General features: G+C 40.0%; 1 protein-coding gene across 4 annotated transcripts in view; it reads right to left on the reverse strand.

Annotated features, from left to right (window-relative positions):
* mtor (mechanistic target of rapamycin kinase) overlaps nt 1–16,771 on the reverse strand; it is a 367,630-nt gene that overhangs the window by 300,602 nt on the left and 50,257 nt on the right. For all 4 annotated transcript variants that reach the window (XM_041205820.1, XM_041205819.1, XM_041205818.1 and 1 more), the window contains exons 14-17: nt 13,585–13,707; nt 13,149–13,232; nt 12,385–12,477; nt 2,715–2,849 (exon numbers count right to left, since the gene is read on the reverse strand). In XM_041205820.1, coding sequence (XP_041061754.1) covers nt 2,715–2,849; nt 12,385–12,477; nt 13,149–13,232; nt 13,585–13,707 — 435 coding nt within the window. The remainder of the gene's footprint in view (nt 1–2,714; nt 2,850–12,384; nt 12,478–13,148; nt 13,233–13,584; nt 13,708–16,771) is intronic.

Consider the following 16,771-nt stretch of genomic DNA (forward strand, 5'->3'; position numbering starts at 1 on the left):
ATGAAAAGTTGTATTTGGTGAGGTGGGGGAAGACGGGAAGAGAAGAGGTCTTTTTTAGATCACCAACATATAACTGTTTTGGGAAATTGTAGTGCTGATGACCCTAGTACTTATGCCGACCAATTATGCTGCTAACCATTTATACACATGCAACATACGTAGTTTGCAAAAATATTGTTTCATGCCTACACAACTATTCATAACTAATTCAAAATTTAGTTTACAAATACAACTTAAGAGCACAAAATAAAACACTGCTTAATATGAACATGGAGGTGGATATAGTAAAGGTGAAGCTGGGTAAATTTTTGACAAATGAAGAAATGACAGGCATAAACAATAAATATTTATGCGATTTGGGATTGGCCAGATGGACCTAATAATCTTGTCCAGTGCTACCCATTCCTCCATTTAGAAGTTGCACAAAACCTAAAGTGTAGTTACTGCAAGGCACAATACATCCCACCAGATCTGGAAAAAAAAATCAGTCCTCCACTGCATTAGCTAACACAGAATTAATTTGCAAAGCAGTTTTGTCCTAGATGATTTTGTAAAAATGGGCAATGGCAGCTGTGCCCACATTTAAGTTCTCAGGTAACCAATAGGATCAGCTAGAAAAAAATATCAACTTTAAAGTATGTGAAAAATGATTATTTTTACTGACAAGTGATCTACAAAAGAAAACATTATCTTACCAGAGAATTATTTGATGATAAACATAATTGTGAATAGTAGGTCTGAACAGCAGCAAATGTTATGAATGCAACTTTTAACTACATCCAACTGACTCAAATGGCAATCTGAGCTGCCCGAATACCAGCACCAAGAGCAGCAGTATAAGAAAACATACGCTTTTCATTAAACTGGAAAGCTTTTATGCATTCTGTACAAGTAATACTTATGCTTAATTTTCAATTTTTTTTATTAACAAGTCTGCACTTAAGTACGTATTTAGTGACAATCCATATCTAAATTAATTTCTGTCTGTATGTGTTTCTATTACAAGGATCCTTCAACATTTTATGTTTTGTCAATCTTATATTTTACCATTTTAGCAGTGGCAGGTTTCACAAATTTGAAAACTCTAATTTCCATCCCCTTCCCACCCTCGTTCATCTGATGCACTAACCCATGCTGGAGTTTTACTCTACAGGGTTCAGCAGTTCTCCAGCATCTGTTCAAGTGATCACTCTTCCCATTCAAGCCTAAACTGGAATCTTTGGCAGACAATTAGACCATGGGAGAAAACTCAATGCTATCCTCATTTCAAAAGTACATACGTACAATTTCCAACATGGGTGATTAGATAATGATCAATGGGGGGATCCCAGGCTGATTTCTAGTCTCAAGGATTTGAGGCAAACCTGAGCAATCTACTGCTGTACTGCCTGAGATTTGCCAGCTCAGCATAAACCAAGAATTAAACCTGGAATTTCACCAGTCCATATAGCTCAGTGCCGCATCAAGTTGAGTAATCATGTACTGAGCTAGCAGGGGAATCTTTGCTTTTAAAGTGGAAAAATTATGAAGCAACTTCTCAGACTTAAACTCAACATAATGAATGAGTGTAATACAGCTGATAATTATGGTAACCTTAGATTTTAAATTCAAAACAGCAACTGGTTATTTAGTTTTTGAAATCTGGATCTGTAATTTAGAGATGGATCACTACTCATTCTTCAATTAGCAGTTTTTAATTGGGTGTTACAATAGGTAATTTTCTGGGCTTGCCCTACAGGGCTGATGACCCAAAATGAAGGTTTACAAATTTATAAATTGTCGTGAGTTGCTAGGAATGCTCCACTTGTTTGATATATAGTGTTTAAGATCAACTACTTTACAAATGGCCTGCTTTATAATACTTAAATAATATTGTTTGTGCAGTTCCCGAAATTTAGTGCAATTGTAAAGGTGCAGAATTTCAATGTTTTTGCTGGTAATCAGCTATCCCATTAAGTTCATTTTTAGTAGCCAAAATTTTGGTTGTCAAAATTGCATAATCATAACAATCAGACTGAGTCCTTCCTGACCATCTGTTAAGGAGCAAGTCTGTTAGCAGCAAGTTGCTGTTTTCATACAACCTTTTCAAATGAAATGAGATTCATACAGTATATTTCGTATGGTACATTTCTACAGATTATATTACACAGCTAACTGCTCCAAAAAACATCATCCAGCATAGACTGGTAGTTAAGAGTTTGCACCTTAAGATTCTCTACATGCCAAAACCATAGGATCAGCAGTCAGGAGTGGGTGGTGATGCTTAGTGGGGGAAAATCAAGAAATCAGTTAGCAGGAAACCTTCATGTTGCTTTCATATACCTTCTGGATGTTGGCTTAAGAATGGGACTGAAGGCCTGGGAACATGCCTACTGGAACTCTCTAGGTTTGGAGGTAATGCATGGAACACACAGGCTTCAGGGGTTGGGGCGGGGGGGGGGGGGGGGGGGGGGGTGAAATAACACACATAATGGGTAAAGCCACACTACAGAAAATACAACGCTATAATGCTGTAGCCCTGTCTCTTACTTGCACTCGCTTTGAGCAAAGATTCAAAGAATTACCCTATACAGAAACAAGCAAAACAACTCATCTAGGATGCCTACTGTATCAAAAATATTGCTACTTTCTTCCGATGGGAAGGGTCTAGCTGAATACAACTAAATAACCGTGTAACAGTAACTTGTACTTCTTTTATATGTTCCATGCCTTACCTCTCTCCGAATGCCCTGGTTTTGCTCAGTCTTAAGAAAGTTTAGCAGTACTTCAAGAAGAGATGGGTATTTCCTGTAAGGTTCCACCACATAGCCTGTGCAAGCAACCTGTTGTCCCAAAGTCCACAGCGCCACCTGTCAAATACACACAGAAGCAGCAGCAGTTAGTCCAAATTCTTGTCCGGCACTTTCAATAATATTATGATTTTTGTGGCATTGAATCAGTTGTACATGCATTTAAAAAGCAGATTGGCGGGAGGAGGGACAGGGAGTGATAAGAAAGAAGAAGAAAGCAAAAGAAGAGGGTGAGTTTCAAAAAAAACTTTCCATACAACCATTAATTTCCTTCACATACCACTATGCTACTCTCCAGCTGTTTGTAATGTGATTGGATTTGTAAACCAGAGGCCTAGAATAATGATCCGGAGACATTAGTTTAAATTGCACTACAGCAGCAAAGGAAATATAAAAATTAACTAATAAAGATGGAATAAAACATTAATTTCACTAATAATAAACACATAATGAACCCATCTGGTTTCTTACCTAACCTGGTCTATCTGTGACTATAGAAACACAACAATGCGGTTGACTCTTAATTGCCCTATCAAATGACCTAACAAGCCACTCAGTAGTATCAAATCTTGGGAGACGGTGGTATAGTGGTAATGTCACTGGACAAGTAATCCGAAAGCCCAGACGAATGCTTAACTACCCTGTGTAATGGCAAATGCTGGCCTTGCCAATGATGCCACGTCCTATGAAATAATTTTTGATAAAATCGCTACAGAAAAATCGAAGAAAAATAAAAATAGATGCATCACCCAAATTGGCCTTGGCAGCAGAAACGACAAAGGCACATACTGCCCAGTTGGCCATGCAAAATCCACCTAACATGTGAAGACTAGTACCAAAACTAGGAAAGCTGTCTCACACACCAATCAAACTCATAGTCATGTTCACCAAATCTACCATAAAGCCAATGTCCCAGACTACTCTATCATTATCCCTGGTACTGGCACAGTGTTATACAGTCAGGATTCAACACTGACACCATATCCCATGAAGTCACCTGGCATTAGGTCAAAACGGGCAAAGAAACATCCTGCTGATTACCTTCAGATGGTGGATTGGTTCTCCTCCAGGTTGAACACCACTTGGAAGAAGTACTCAGGGCAGAATGTACCCTGGGTGGGGAACTTCAATGTTAATCACCAAAAGTGGCTAACTAATACCATTATTGGCTCTGCTGTCCAAGTCCTAAAGGACATACTCGCCAGACTGGATCTGCAACAGGTGATGAGAGAACCAACAAACGGGCGGGGGGAAAACCAACTGACCTCATCATCACCAATCTACCTGTTACAAATGCATCTGCCCATAACATTACTGGTGGAGAGATCATGGCAGTCTTTGTGGAGGCAAAGACATTTTCACGCTGAGGACATTCCATCTGTTATATGGCACTACCGACATGTTAAATGGGATAGATTAAAAACAGAAATAGAAGCTCAAATCCAGGCATTCAGGAGGCACTGAGGGCCATCAGCAGCAACGTGTAGCATTAAGGCCTGGCATATCCCTCACTCGACCATTACCACCAAGCCAGGGGACCAACCCAGGTTCAATGAGGAGCAACACCAGGCATACCTAAAAATGAGGCGTCAACCTGCTAAAGCTACAACAGAGAACTACATGCATGCTAGATATCGAAAGCAACATGTTAAAAATAGACCTCAGCAATCCCAAAACAAACGAATTACAAAGCTTTGCAGTCCTGCCAAATCCAGTCATCAATGATGGTGAGCAATTAAATAACAGGAGGAGGCGGCTCTACAAATATCCCTATCCTCAATAATGCAGAAGACCATCATGTCAGTGCAAAAGACAAGGCAGAAGTACTTGCAACCGTCTTTTGCCAGGAGAGCCAAGTGGAAGATCCAATGGGTCCTGCACATTAGTTCCAGTATCCACATTTGCCAGTCTTCAGTTAATTGAATTCCCTCCGCGTGCTATCAAGAAACAGCTGAAGGTACTGGATACAGCAAAGGCTATGGCCCTGACAACAAAACAGTTGTAGTATTGAAGAATTGAGCTCCAGAGCTAGACACATCTTTAGCCAAGCTGTTCCAGTACAACACTGGCATCTACCCGCCAAAGTGAAAAATTGCCCAGGCATGTCCTATACACAAAAAGCAGGACAAATCCAACCTAGCCATTCATCACCCCATCAGCTACTCTCAATCATCAGCAAAGTGATGGAAGGTGTCATCAACAATAAACTGCTCACCGATGCACATTTAGGGCTCTACTAAGGGCACTTGGCTCCAGGCCTCAATACAGCCTTGATGCAAACATGGACAAAAGCTGAATTCCAGAGATGGGACAGGGGTGACCGCCCTTGGCATCAAGGCAGCATTGACTGAATGTGGCATCAAGATACACAAACAAAATTGAAGTCAATAGAAATCAGCAGAAAACCATCAACTGGTTGCAGTCATACCTAGCACATTGCAGGTAGAGTCAGGAGAATTCATAATGGGGAATAGAGAAATGGCAGAGAAGCTAAATGTTTACTTTGTGTCTGATTTCACTCCCAGATTTAGAGATCCAAGAGATTAGGGAGAATGAGGAGTTGAAGGAAATTAGTATAAGTAAGAAGGTTGTATTGGAAAAATTAATGGGACTGAAAGTTGATAAGTCCCCAGGACCTGATATTCTGCATCCCAGAGTGTTGAAAGAGGATGCTATAGAGATAATGGATGCATTGATGATCATTTTCCAAAATTCTATAGATTCTGGAATGGCTCCTGAAGACTGGAAGGTAGCAAATGTCATCCCACTATTTAAGAAGGGAGGGAGAGAGAAAACAGGGAACTACAGGCCTGTTAGCCTTACATCAGTAGTAGGGAAAATGCTAGAATCTATTATAAAGCATGTGATAAATGGATACTTGAATAATCATGATCTGAATGGGCATAGTCAGCATGGATTTGCAAATGGGAAATCATGTTTGATGAACTTGGGAGTTTTTTTTTGAGGATGTTACTAACTAAATTGATAAAGGAGAGTTGATGAACATTGTACACTTGAACTTTCAGAAGGCTTTTGATAGAGTCCCCCATAGGAGGTTGATTAGCAAAATAAAAGCACAAGGGATCACAGGTAATATACTGGCATGGATTAAGGATTGGCTAACAGGCAGAAAACAGAGTAGGAATAAACAGGTCATCCTCATGTTGGCAGGCTGTGGCTAGTGGGGTGCCACAAGGATCAGGACTTGGGTCCCAGCTGTTCACAATATATATCAATGATTTGGATGTGGGGACAAAATCTGATATTTCCAACTTCACGGATGATACAAAGCTAGGTGGGAATATATGTTGTGAGGAAGATGTAAAGCGACCACAGGAAGATTTGGACAAATTTGAGTGAGTGTGCAAGAACATGGCAGATGGAATATAATGTGGAAAAATGTGACGTTATCCGCATTGGTAGAAGGAACAGATGTGCAGAGTATTTCCTAAATGGCAAAAGATTAGAAAGTGTAGATAGACAATGGGACCTGGGTGTCTTTGTCCATAAGTCACTGAAGGCTAATATGCAGGTGCAGCAAACTATTAGGAAGGCTGATGGAATGTTAGCCTTTATCTCAAGAGGATTTGAGTCCAGGAGTAGTGAAGTCTTGCTTCAATTGTATAGAAGCTTGGTTAGACCACATCTGGAATGGTATGTGCAGTTTTGGTCCCCTTACCTCAGAAAGGATATTATTGCTATAGAGGGACTGCAACGAAGGTTCACCAGACTTGTTCTGGGGATGGCAGGACTGTCTTATGAAGAGATATTGGGCAAACTGGGCCAGTATTCTCTAGAATTTCGAAGAATGAGAGGTGATCTCATTGAAACCTACAAAATACTTAAAGGAATAGACAGGGTAGATGTAGGTGAGATATTTCCCCTGGTTAGGGAGTCTAGAACCAGGTGTCACAATTTCAAAATAAGGGTAAGCCACTTAAGACTGAGATAAGGAGAAATTTCTTTACTCAAGAGGGCTGTGAATCTTTGGAATTCTCTACCCCAGAGGGCCAGGGAAGCTCAGTCATGGAGTATGTTTAAGGTAGAGATTGATAGGTTTCTGATTAACAGTAACGTAAAGGGTTATGGCGATCGTGTGGGTAAAATGCATTTAAGTGTATGATCAGCCATAATCGTATTGAATGGTGGAGCAGGCTCAACTGGCTGAATGGCCCTCTCTTGTTCCTATGTTCCTAAAGGAAAATGATTGTGGTTGTTGGAGGGCAATCATCTCAACTCCTGCAGGAGTTCCTCAGGTTAGTGCCCTAGGTCTACCATCTTCAGCTGCTGCATCAATAATCCACCGTCATAAGGTCAGATGTGGGGATATTCATTGATGGTTGCAGTGTTCAGTACCATTCACAGCTCCTCTGATCATGAAGCAGTTTGTGCCTGCATGCAGCAAAACAATGGACAACATTCAGGATGGGCTGATAAGTGGCAATTAACATTTTGCACCAACTGCTAGGCAATGTCCATCTCCAAAAAGAGACAATCTAACCATCTTACCTTGACATTCAATGGTACCGCCAACACTGAAATCCCCACTATCAACATCCGGGAGATCACCATTGACTCAAAACTGAACTGGACCAGCCTTTTAAATACTGTGATTACAAGAGCAGATCAGACACTGGGAACTTTGCAGCAGGTAACTCACCTCCTGTCTCCTTAAAGTCTGTCTTCATGGCCAAGTCAGGAGTGTGGTGGAATATTCTCCATTTGCCTGGGTGAGTGCAGCTCCAACAACACTCAAGCTGCTTGACATTATCCAGGATAAAGCAGCCTGCCTGATTGACAACCCAACCACCTTAAAACATTCACTCCCTCCAGCACTGATGCACAGTGGCAGCAGTGTGTACGATCTACAAGATCCAATGTTGCACCTCATCACGTCTCCTTAATAGTGACTTCCAAAACCCTGACCTCTACCATCTAGAAGGACAAGAGCAGCAGAAGCATTGGAACTCCACCACCTTAAGGCTCCCCCCCTCCGCCACCGCCCGACAAGTCACACACAATCTTGACTTAGATCTATATCACTGTTCCTTCACTGTGTCAAAATCCTAGAATGCCCTCCCTAACAGCATGATATGTATACCTACACCACATGGACTGCAGTGTTAAGAAGGCGAGTCACCACACCTGCTCAAAGCCAATTAAGTTTTGCCATTACACACTGGCCTTGCCAGCAGCATTCACCTCATAACAAAGAATTAAATAAAAGCACTCAGTCTCTGCCCAACTCATTTAGGAATGGGAATAGGTCATTTAGCCTCTCAAGCCTGTTCTGTGATTTAATGAGATCATGGCTGAACTGTGATCTAACACCACTTACATGACTTTGCTCCAGATGGGTTCATTGTGGATTTTTTTAGGTTCAAAGTTGATTACCTCATTACTCACAGTGAAATCCATTTGCTACAGCTTTGCCCATTCAATTAATCTATCAATATCTCTTTGTAATTTTACACCCAGCAGCGCTGCTTACAATGGTACCTACCTTCGTTTCATTGGCAAATCTGGAAATGTGGCTTTCTATTCCATCCTTTAAGTCATTAATGATTACAATAAATAGTTAAGATCCTTGGGGGGCACCACTATCTTTATGTGTCAGCTGCAGCTCAGCAGGTAGCAAACTTGCCTCCAAGTCAGAAAGTTCTGAGTTAAAGTCCAGATAGGGAGTGCTGCATTGTTGGAAGTGCCATATTTCAGATGAGACATTAAAGCAAGGCCCTGTCTGCCCTTTCAGGTGGACAGAAAAGATCCTATGGCACTAGTTCAAAGAAGCGCAGTGATGTCTTGGCCAATATGTACCCCTCAATCAGCATAACCAAAAGAAATTATCTGGTCATTGTCACATTGCTGTTTGTGGGAGTTCGCTGTGTGCAAATTGGCTGATACATTTCCTACATTACAACAGTGACTGCACTTCAAAAGTACTCTATTTTCTGTGAAGCACTTATGAGATGTCCAGCGGTCATGAAAGGTGCCATATAAACAAGTCTTTCTTTTTAACTCTGGCAAACAAAAATCTACGAATCTCAGTTTTAACATTTGCAATTGATCCAGCATCAATTGCAGTTTGCGGAAGAGTGTTTCAAACTCCTACCATCCTTTGCAAATAGAAATGTTGCCTAATTTCACTCCTGAAAGGTCTGGCCATGCTTCCTAATCCTAGGACCCTCAACCAGCAGAAATAGTTTCTTCCAATCTACCATGTGTTCTCCTTGATATCTTGAAAACTTGGATCAAATCATCCTTAACCTTCTAAATTCCAGGAAACATAACCCTTGCTTGTTTAATCTCTCCTCATATTGAGGGGTACATATTGGCCAAGACATCCCTGCGCTTCTTTGAACTAGTGCCATAGGATCTTTTCTGTCCACCTGAAAGGGCAGACAGGGCCTTGCTTTAATGTCTCATCTGAAATATGGCACTTCCAACAATGCAGCACTCCCTATCTGGACTTTAACTCAGAACTTCCTGACTTGCAGGCGAGTTTGCTACCTGCTGAGCTGTAGCTGACACAAAGATAGTTTAACTCTTAGGGTTCAGATATCATTCTAGTAAATCTACACAACAGTCTCTTCAAAGCCAATACATCTACCCAAAGGTATGATGCTCAGAACTGTTCAGAGTTAATTGTGCATTAATTGTATGCAAGTGTGAGCATTAACTCATTATTCACTTGAGCTCCATATAAAGAAAGAGTTAAAATTGTTGTTGTTGGGTTAGGAGGGTTATAATGTGTAACTCTAAATAAATATAAATGTGTGTAAAAATTGACTCCAATTCTATCCTTTACCAACTAGCTTTCTAGAATAGAATACATATGGTCTTATCAGAACTTTATAACTGAAGCATAACCCCCTTGTATTCTAGCCCTCTAGATATAAAGTCTAATGGAATGCTGGCCTATTTAATTACTTTCTGTTCCAGTTAATGACATTTTAATGATCTGTGTATCTGGACCCCCAAGTCTCTTTGGATCTCCACTGTTTCTAGTTTTTCACCATTTAAAAATCCTGCTCTATCCTTTTTTAGGTTCAAAGTTGATTGCTTCATTGTCCACATTGAAATCCATTTGCCACAGCTTTGCCCATTCACTTAATCTATCAGTATCTCTTTGTAATTCCATCTACACTGCTTACAATGGTACCTATTTTCAAATCATAGGCAAAACTGGATATATGGCTTTCTATCTCATCCTCTAAGTCATTAATGATTACAGTAAATAGTTAAGATCCTTGGGGGACACCACTAGTAATTTCTTATCAATTAGAGAACCAGTCTATTATCCTTCTTGTCGGTTTCCTTCTGCTCAACCAATTTCCTGACCAGGTCAAAAACGTGCCTTCAATTCCATAAGCTTCAACTTTAGCTAATAATTTCTTGTGGGGCACTTTATCAAATGCCTTCTCAAAGTCCATTTAAATAACATCTATAAACATTTCCCAGTCCACAGCTTTAGCCACTTCTTCAAAAGCTTCAAACAGATTCATCAGGCACAACCTACCTTTAAAATTCATGCTAGCTTTCTCTGATCAGCTGAAACTTTAAGTTTTTTTAAATTATAAACTCCAGCAATTTCCACTAAGTGGTACATGATTTCTTGGTTTCCCACTCTCACCCTTCTTAAATAACAGAGTGCTTTTCCACAACAACACTGCAAAAATCAGGTACACAGAGGTATACTGAAATCACAGCTACAGATTCACACCACTTTGATACTCCATGCTGCCCATAGTAAGTACATTTTTTTATTAGGGGAGATATAACAACTAATTTTAGGTCCTCACTAAAACTTCAAACAATAAATCATTGATGTCTACATAATGAAGAGGACAGGTCTGTAGAATTCTCCCTGGAATCCTTAAAATTCATATTAAGTTAAAATAGGGTAGAGTAATTTCTTAAACTTTCAAAACTAACTATTATTTTAAACTGACTGACTTTTTGATAAATGAGTTTCACACTAAATCATTTGTTTACCATTGCAATTATGGAAGATAATCAGTCAATCAAGAAGACAACACAATCTACTGAGGGAACTAATATTCAGATCCACTGTTGATGAGGCAGGCATTGTGCATTTAATCTCTTGACTCGCCACACATTTCAAGTTCACCAGTCTCTGACACTGTGGGAAAGCACCTGTCAAGGCAAGGTGTTTCCCCCATAGGGATGGATTTCCAATCTCTTCTAACCCATGCTACACATTTGCAAAAGAAAAAGTTTTCAAGAGTATTTTGGATATGGCCTGAGAAATTCCTGCCGATCTATCTAATGCTTCTAGGTGGAGGTGAAGGTTGAGTAAAAGTAGAAAACAGCAAAAAATGAGAGGCTGGGATTTGTAACCTTAAAATAGCACAATTACTTTTATCTTCACTGATGCGCTGCAACTACACAGTTTTTCCTCTGCGCGAATAAACCAGCCAAATTACATTCATTGTTCATTTCTGTGTCAGCTTAAAATCTCAGCTACACATACAGAAATAGAAATACACAGAGGATTGTCAATCAGCTGACAGTTGCTGCTACAACAGCTTGCTTTCAACACAGACAGATCAAAGAGGAATTGGGCCAATTTTTGTACTGCCCCTCTGCTCCAGGGCTATATAGGAGTAGTGCACCAAGATTTCCTGTCCTGGGACATTATGATAAGCATGAGGCACCCTCGGAGCAAGCCTGTCTCCCAGGCAGGAAAGTGAAGCACAGCTGCAGGCTCCTCCTATAACCTACCAATTTCTCACTCATGCTGCCAGGAACCTATAACTAAATGAGCAGAAATTGGGAATTAGATTCCAGAGCATCAGCTAGACTGATCTTACAACAAAACTGACAAACAGTTCTCCAGGGCAAGTCTTAGCTCTCCAGAACACCTGAAACTGTAGACTGTTAAAGCCTCATTTAGCCAGTATTTTGGATTATGTGAGAATGCAAACCATCTGCCATTTCACATTACACTTAGTTGGAAAAAGTCACACACACAGAACAATAAGACAATGCCAATTTTGTCAGTCTTCACATTATTCACATTGACAAATTCAGCACATAGCTGAAGTTTTACAGAGTTTAATATTCCCCATCTTAAATTAAAATAAGATTTGGAATCTTTCCCTTCAATCTTTATATGAAATGACCAAGAATGACAATTGATACAGACTGCACCCCTTTCAGTAATCAAAATTATACATATTATCACATATTTCAGAATCCATCAGTAGCTGAAAGCACTACTTCACAAAATTTTTAATACATAGGTGATTTCTTCATAAAGTTTACTTTGTATTCTTTGCAGCTGTAAAAACTAGGCTTCTATTTCATACAATCAGCCCACAGGATAACAATTTCAGCACTTAATGTATTTGATACCCATGACTCAATCTTCAACATTTAAGAGACTTTGTCATCAGGATAATGCTGATTATTTTTCCCCTCACCTATAGGCACTTACATAAATCTTCAACCTTTATACAGAAAATGAAAATACTTAGTTTGCAACTTTCCAAATACTCCAGTACTCATCTAGATCGTTACTCCAAAAAACCACAGGTGTAATATAAATGCATGGGTGTTCATAGCGCTCTACCTGTCTTTTCGCAAGTGACGAAGAGTCCTGGAGCATGTCCATTATGATAGGAAATAGTTCATCCATCCACTTTCGCATCTCCAGTCCACTCACCTTCAGGAACAAACATTACCAACTTTAAGACTCCTCAAATTTAAAACAAGGCTATCGATTAAGGAACAAATTTATACTACTCATGCTTTAAACATTCAATCTTACAACTAACCAGTCACCACTCTATCTTCCAGAAATACGTGAAAGCAAGTCAAACATCAGGAAAATATCTTTAACACTAGGTGAAAATTTCTGATAGAGTTCAAGCCCCAACTCAGAATGACAATGCAGTGCAGTCCTGAGGGAATGTTACATTGTCTGAAGTGCCATCTTTGAGATAAGACATTAAGCTGAGACTCTTGTCTACTTGTTCAGGCGGATATAAAGGATCACATGACACTATTTGAAGATGAACAGTGAAGTTCTAAGGATGTCCCAGTCTACATTTCTCCCTCAACCAATACTACTAAAACTGATTTAATTGGTCATTTATCACATTGTTATTTGTACAGCATCGCTGTGCATATATTGAATACTGCATCTATGTGCAATAACAATGCTGAGTACAGTTCAAAAGCACATTATTAGTTTTAAAACACTTTGGGTCTCTTCCCACATAATTCAACTTTGTTCCAACGGTATTGCATTTCACATTTTGTATTTAAGCTTCTAATCTATAAATGCAATAAATTGTTTGTACAGAAGTACTCATACTCTTATATTAACCTTACCTGGGCAAGTTCACCTATTGTTGCCAGAACACTAACAATTACACCAGGGTTGGGATCAGGATCCTTCAGTTTTAAGATTAAGGCCTGAGAGGAAGCAAAAAGGAGCACATGAAATGAGAGACTGAGTTTTGTAGCCTTAAGATAGCACAATTACTTTTATCTTCATTTTCTTCACCATTATGCAGCAACCAGTTTTTTCTTCAGCACAAATAAACCATCCAAGTCACATTCATTACTCACTTCTGCATCAATTTGAAATCTCAGCTACACATGCAGTCATTTAAGAGCAAATACATAGTTTCCATTTTCCCCACATTTAATATATGTTCTTTCTTGTCAATGAACATCAGTACAAAAAACAATTCTAAATTTTCAATGACAAGTTCATTTTTGACAATAATAATCACTGTAGGAAGTGTCATTTCCTCCCACTTACCTTGAGAATAGGCTCCATGTATGGGCGGATAAGGCGGGGGGCATTTGAAACCAGGTGGCCCAACATTCGGGCACTTTGCTCTTTGTTTCGACCTACTCCACTGTGCTCTAGTTCAGTTAAAATCTATGAATCATAAAGAAATTATAAATAGACTGTAAGTCAACACATTCTTTATTTTGACAACAACTGTTATGTGCACACATCCAGTCTCTGTCAGGGGGCTTGTACAGCAATATCAATATCAACAGAGTGAAGAATTTGTGTAAACTACTTGCTCCAACATCCACAAAAGGTTTGACAGTGCTGGTGTGCAAGATCTACAAGGGGGTGACCTGCAAAACATGGGTGATCTCTTGCGTGAAAAAGGCTAAACACAACAAAACTGCAGTTAAGCTATGTACCTTACAAGGACAAAAGCAAAGGAAAACAAATTGTAAATTTTGACAGCAATTGGAAGCATTTCCAGTTGAGGGGCAAGGTTATAGCAACAGGCTAACTGGTTATTTGACTGTCAGAACATTGGAAAAAGCATAAAGAACACTGGGTCAGACAGGTGGCACAGCAGATTGGTATTAAGCAGTGACTGCAAGTGTAATTGAGAGTCTGGCAATACTTAATGGTAATTATTAGAGGGAATGGGTTGAGGTATGTCAAGTGGTATCTAAGTTTTAAAGTCAGTGTTGAGGTGTGAGTACTGCAGTTGTTTGGTTTTGTTGCCTAATGGCAATAATATTACAGCACGTAAACTTTAAATGAGGTTCATGCATTTCGCAGAGGGAGCTCTCGCCATTCTAAAGGAGGGAGGGTCAATAAATAATTCAAGAAAGTTGGCTGAAACTGGAAATGACGGTATGGATAATTACTGATACCAGACCACACAAGCGCTTTCATTCAGTCAGTGCTACATTATGCTGAAGTGCGCGTTAACAATGCCTTTATATTGCAACTTCTGAAAATCTAAATATTTAAAAAATTTTAAATTACAGGGTGCATTTGCAGGGCTCAGTGCTTGCCCCAATCCTATTCAACATATATACAAATGACCTGCCAGGAGCCAAGTCCCACAAGTTAATCTATGCTGATGACATCTGTTGTGCCACCAAAGCTCCATTCTTCTGCACTCTGGAACAGATTCTTAACAAAGACATAACAGAGTTGGCAGACTACTGTAGCACATGGCATCTCATGTTAAATCCCTCTAAAACCATATCCAGTGTATCTTACTTCAACAATGCCAGTGCCAAAATACAATTGTATATCTACATAGATGGCCAAAGACTAAAGCATGATCCCAATACAACATACTTGGGAGTAACTCCAGAAAGAATCTGTCCTTCCAGGGACCTCTGAAGGAAACAGCAGCAAAGGTCAAAACCTGAAACAACCTGCTACCCAAACTTGCTGGATCTACATGGGGTGCTTCTGCCACAACACTCTGGATCTCAGCACTTGCCCTATCACACTCCGCAGCAGAGTACTGTGCACCTGTCTGAAAGGTCATCACACACACATCTTGCTGACACTCAACTGAATGCAACAATGTGGATCATAACTGGAATCTCTGCTCAACACTCCTCCCCTGGCTTCCTGTCCTGTCAAACATCGCTCTGCTACACATCCACAAATTGAGAAAAATCTACAAGCTGGCTGAAACCATCTGTACAGCACCTCATTTACCACTCTACTATTCAACCCGCTTTCTATTTCAGTGCCCCATATGGAAGACCCTTCCTGAGCAAGATCAATCAGCAGACATTCTTTGGATCTAGGAATGGGGAACAAGGGGCGCCACTAACAAGTTCTTTGTGACAAACCCCATCTGTCAAATGGCAGGCTTTGGAATACCACAGCGACAGTGGTCCTTGCCAAATAGGTTCAGGACAGGCCAGGGCCAAGGTCAGCCAACCTCCACTGCTGGGGCCTTGGAACAAGCTCCTTATGCACTTGTGGAAAGACGCAAATAATGCTGCACATCACTGAGGAGTGCCCCCTCTACAGACTAAGTGGCAAACTAATCACCTCAAACTCAGCAAATGAGTCACTAAATAAATAAAAACAATAAGACAATCACTAAAAACGTCACGTAAATCCAGAGTACTTTAAAAGCTTTCTGGAAACATTGTATTGTTAATGCATTTTGCAGAACGCAGACACAGAAACAATACAGAACATTGTTAGGAAATGAAGATAGTTACCAAATCAGATGGTAATGAACTTATTCTATATGAAACATTCCAATATTGTAGTACATAGAAGGACTATTGGGTCTATTCTCAAAGGATGTGAAATAATTTTCAACACATCTATTGCTTAGGCTAGATTATAGGACTGACAATTCAATGCATGGGATGGAAATTCAGAAAGCTTGCCCTTCTAGGGTCATTGGTACATGCTTCCTAGCATCCAATTGTAGAGTGGTATTGGTGGATACAGAGAAAAAGAAATCCGCAGAGTTACAGAACAAAACAGAGACCCTGAAAGTTTGACATCTGTTCTGAATTTACACTGAAAGGATCACCAGACAATTCAGAAAATGATTTCATTTCCTCTTGGGGCAGATCTGAGAGGGATCTTCACTGTGCAATGATTCAGTCTGTAACTGTGTCTCAGTTGAGTTTTGATTTATTATAACTTTTCCATTTTCAAAACTGGAGACTTTAAAGGAATGGCAAGTTCCAAATTACTTCCCTTCACACTAAATCCCTCTATTTCCTTTCTTCTCTAACTAGTATCAACTCCTACATCTGAGTGAGTGACTCCAAAATTTAGAGAGTGCAACAGAGGGCAAAAACTGCCAAATAAATATATCAAGGCCAGGGATGAATTTAAAGGCAGGGCCTTAAGACATTTTTCCACACCGCCCCCCATTTCTGCTGCCTCCCCCCACCGCCAAGGCTGGAAATTGGGACTTGAAGGGTGTGGGCGGAGGCTGTCCACATAGCAGAGAGGAGATAATGTGTTGGGAATGGTTGGTGGTAAGGGGTGTACTTCTGTTTCTCCTGATTTACAAATTCTAATCTCCCATGTGGCAGGCCTGTGGTTTCTTGAATGGATTTGATGATTTAAAGCTGAAGTGAGGGTCTTGTAAAGTGAAGGGTTCACATCAGGTTATAAGATTCCTTGTAGTTGAATATCTGGGAGGTTGGTTCTCAGGTGAACGTTGAAACAGGAACACATTAAATACTTT

Source organism: Carcharodon carcharias, chromosome 15 (assembly GCF_017639515.1).
Source record: "Carcharodon carcharias isolate sCarCar2 chromosome 15, sCarCar2.pri, whole genome shotgun sequence".
Classification (NCBI taxonomy): domain Eukaryota; kingdom Metazoa; phylum Chordata; class Chondrichthyes; order Lamniformes; family Lamnidae; genus Carcharodon; species Carcharodon carcharias.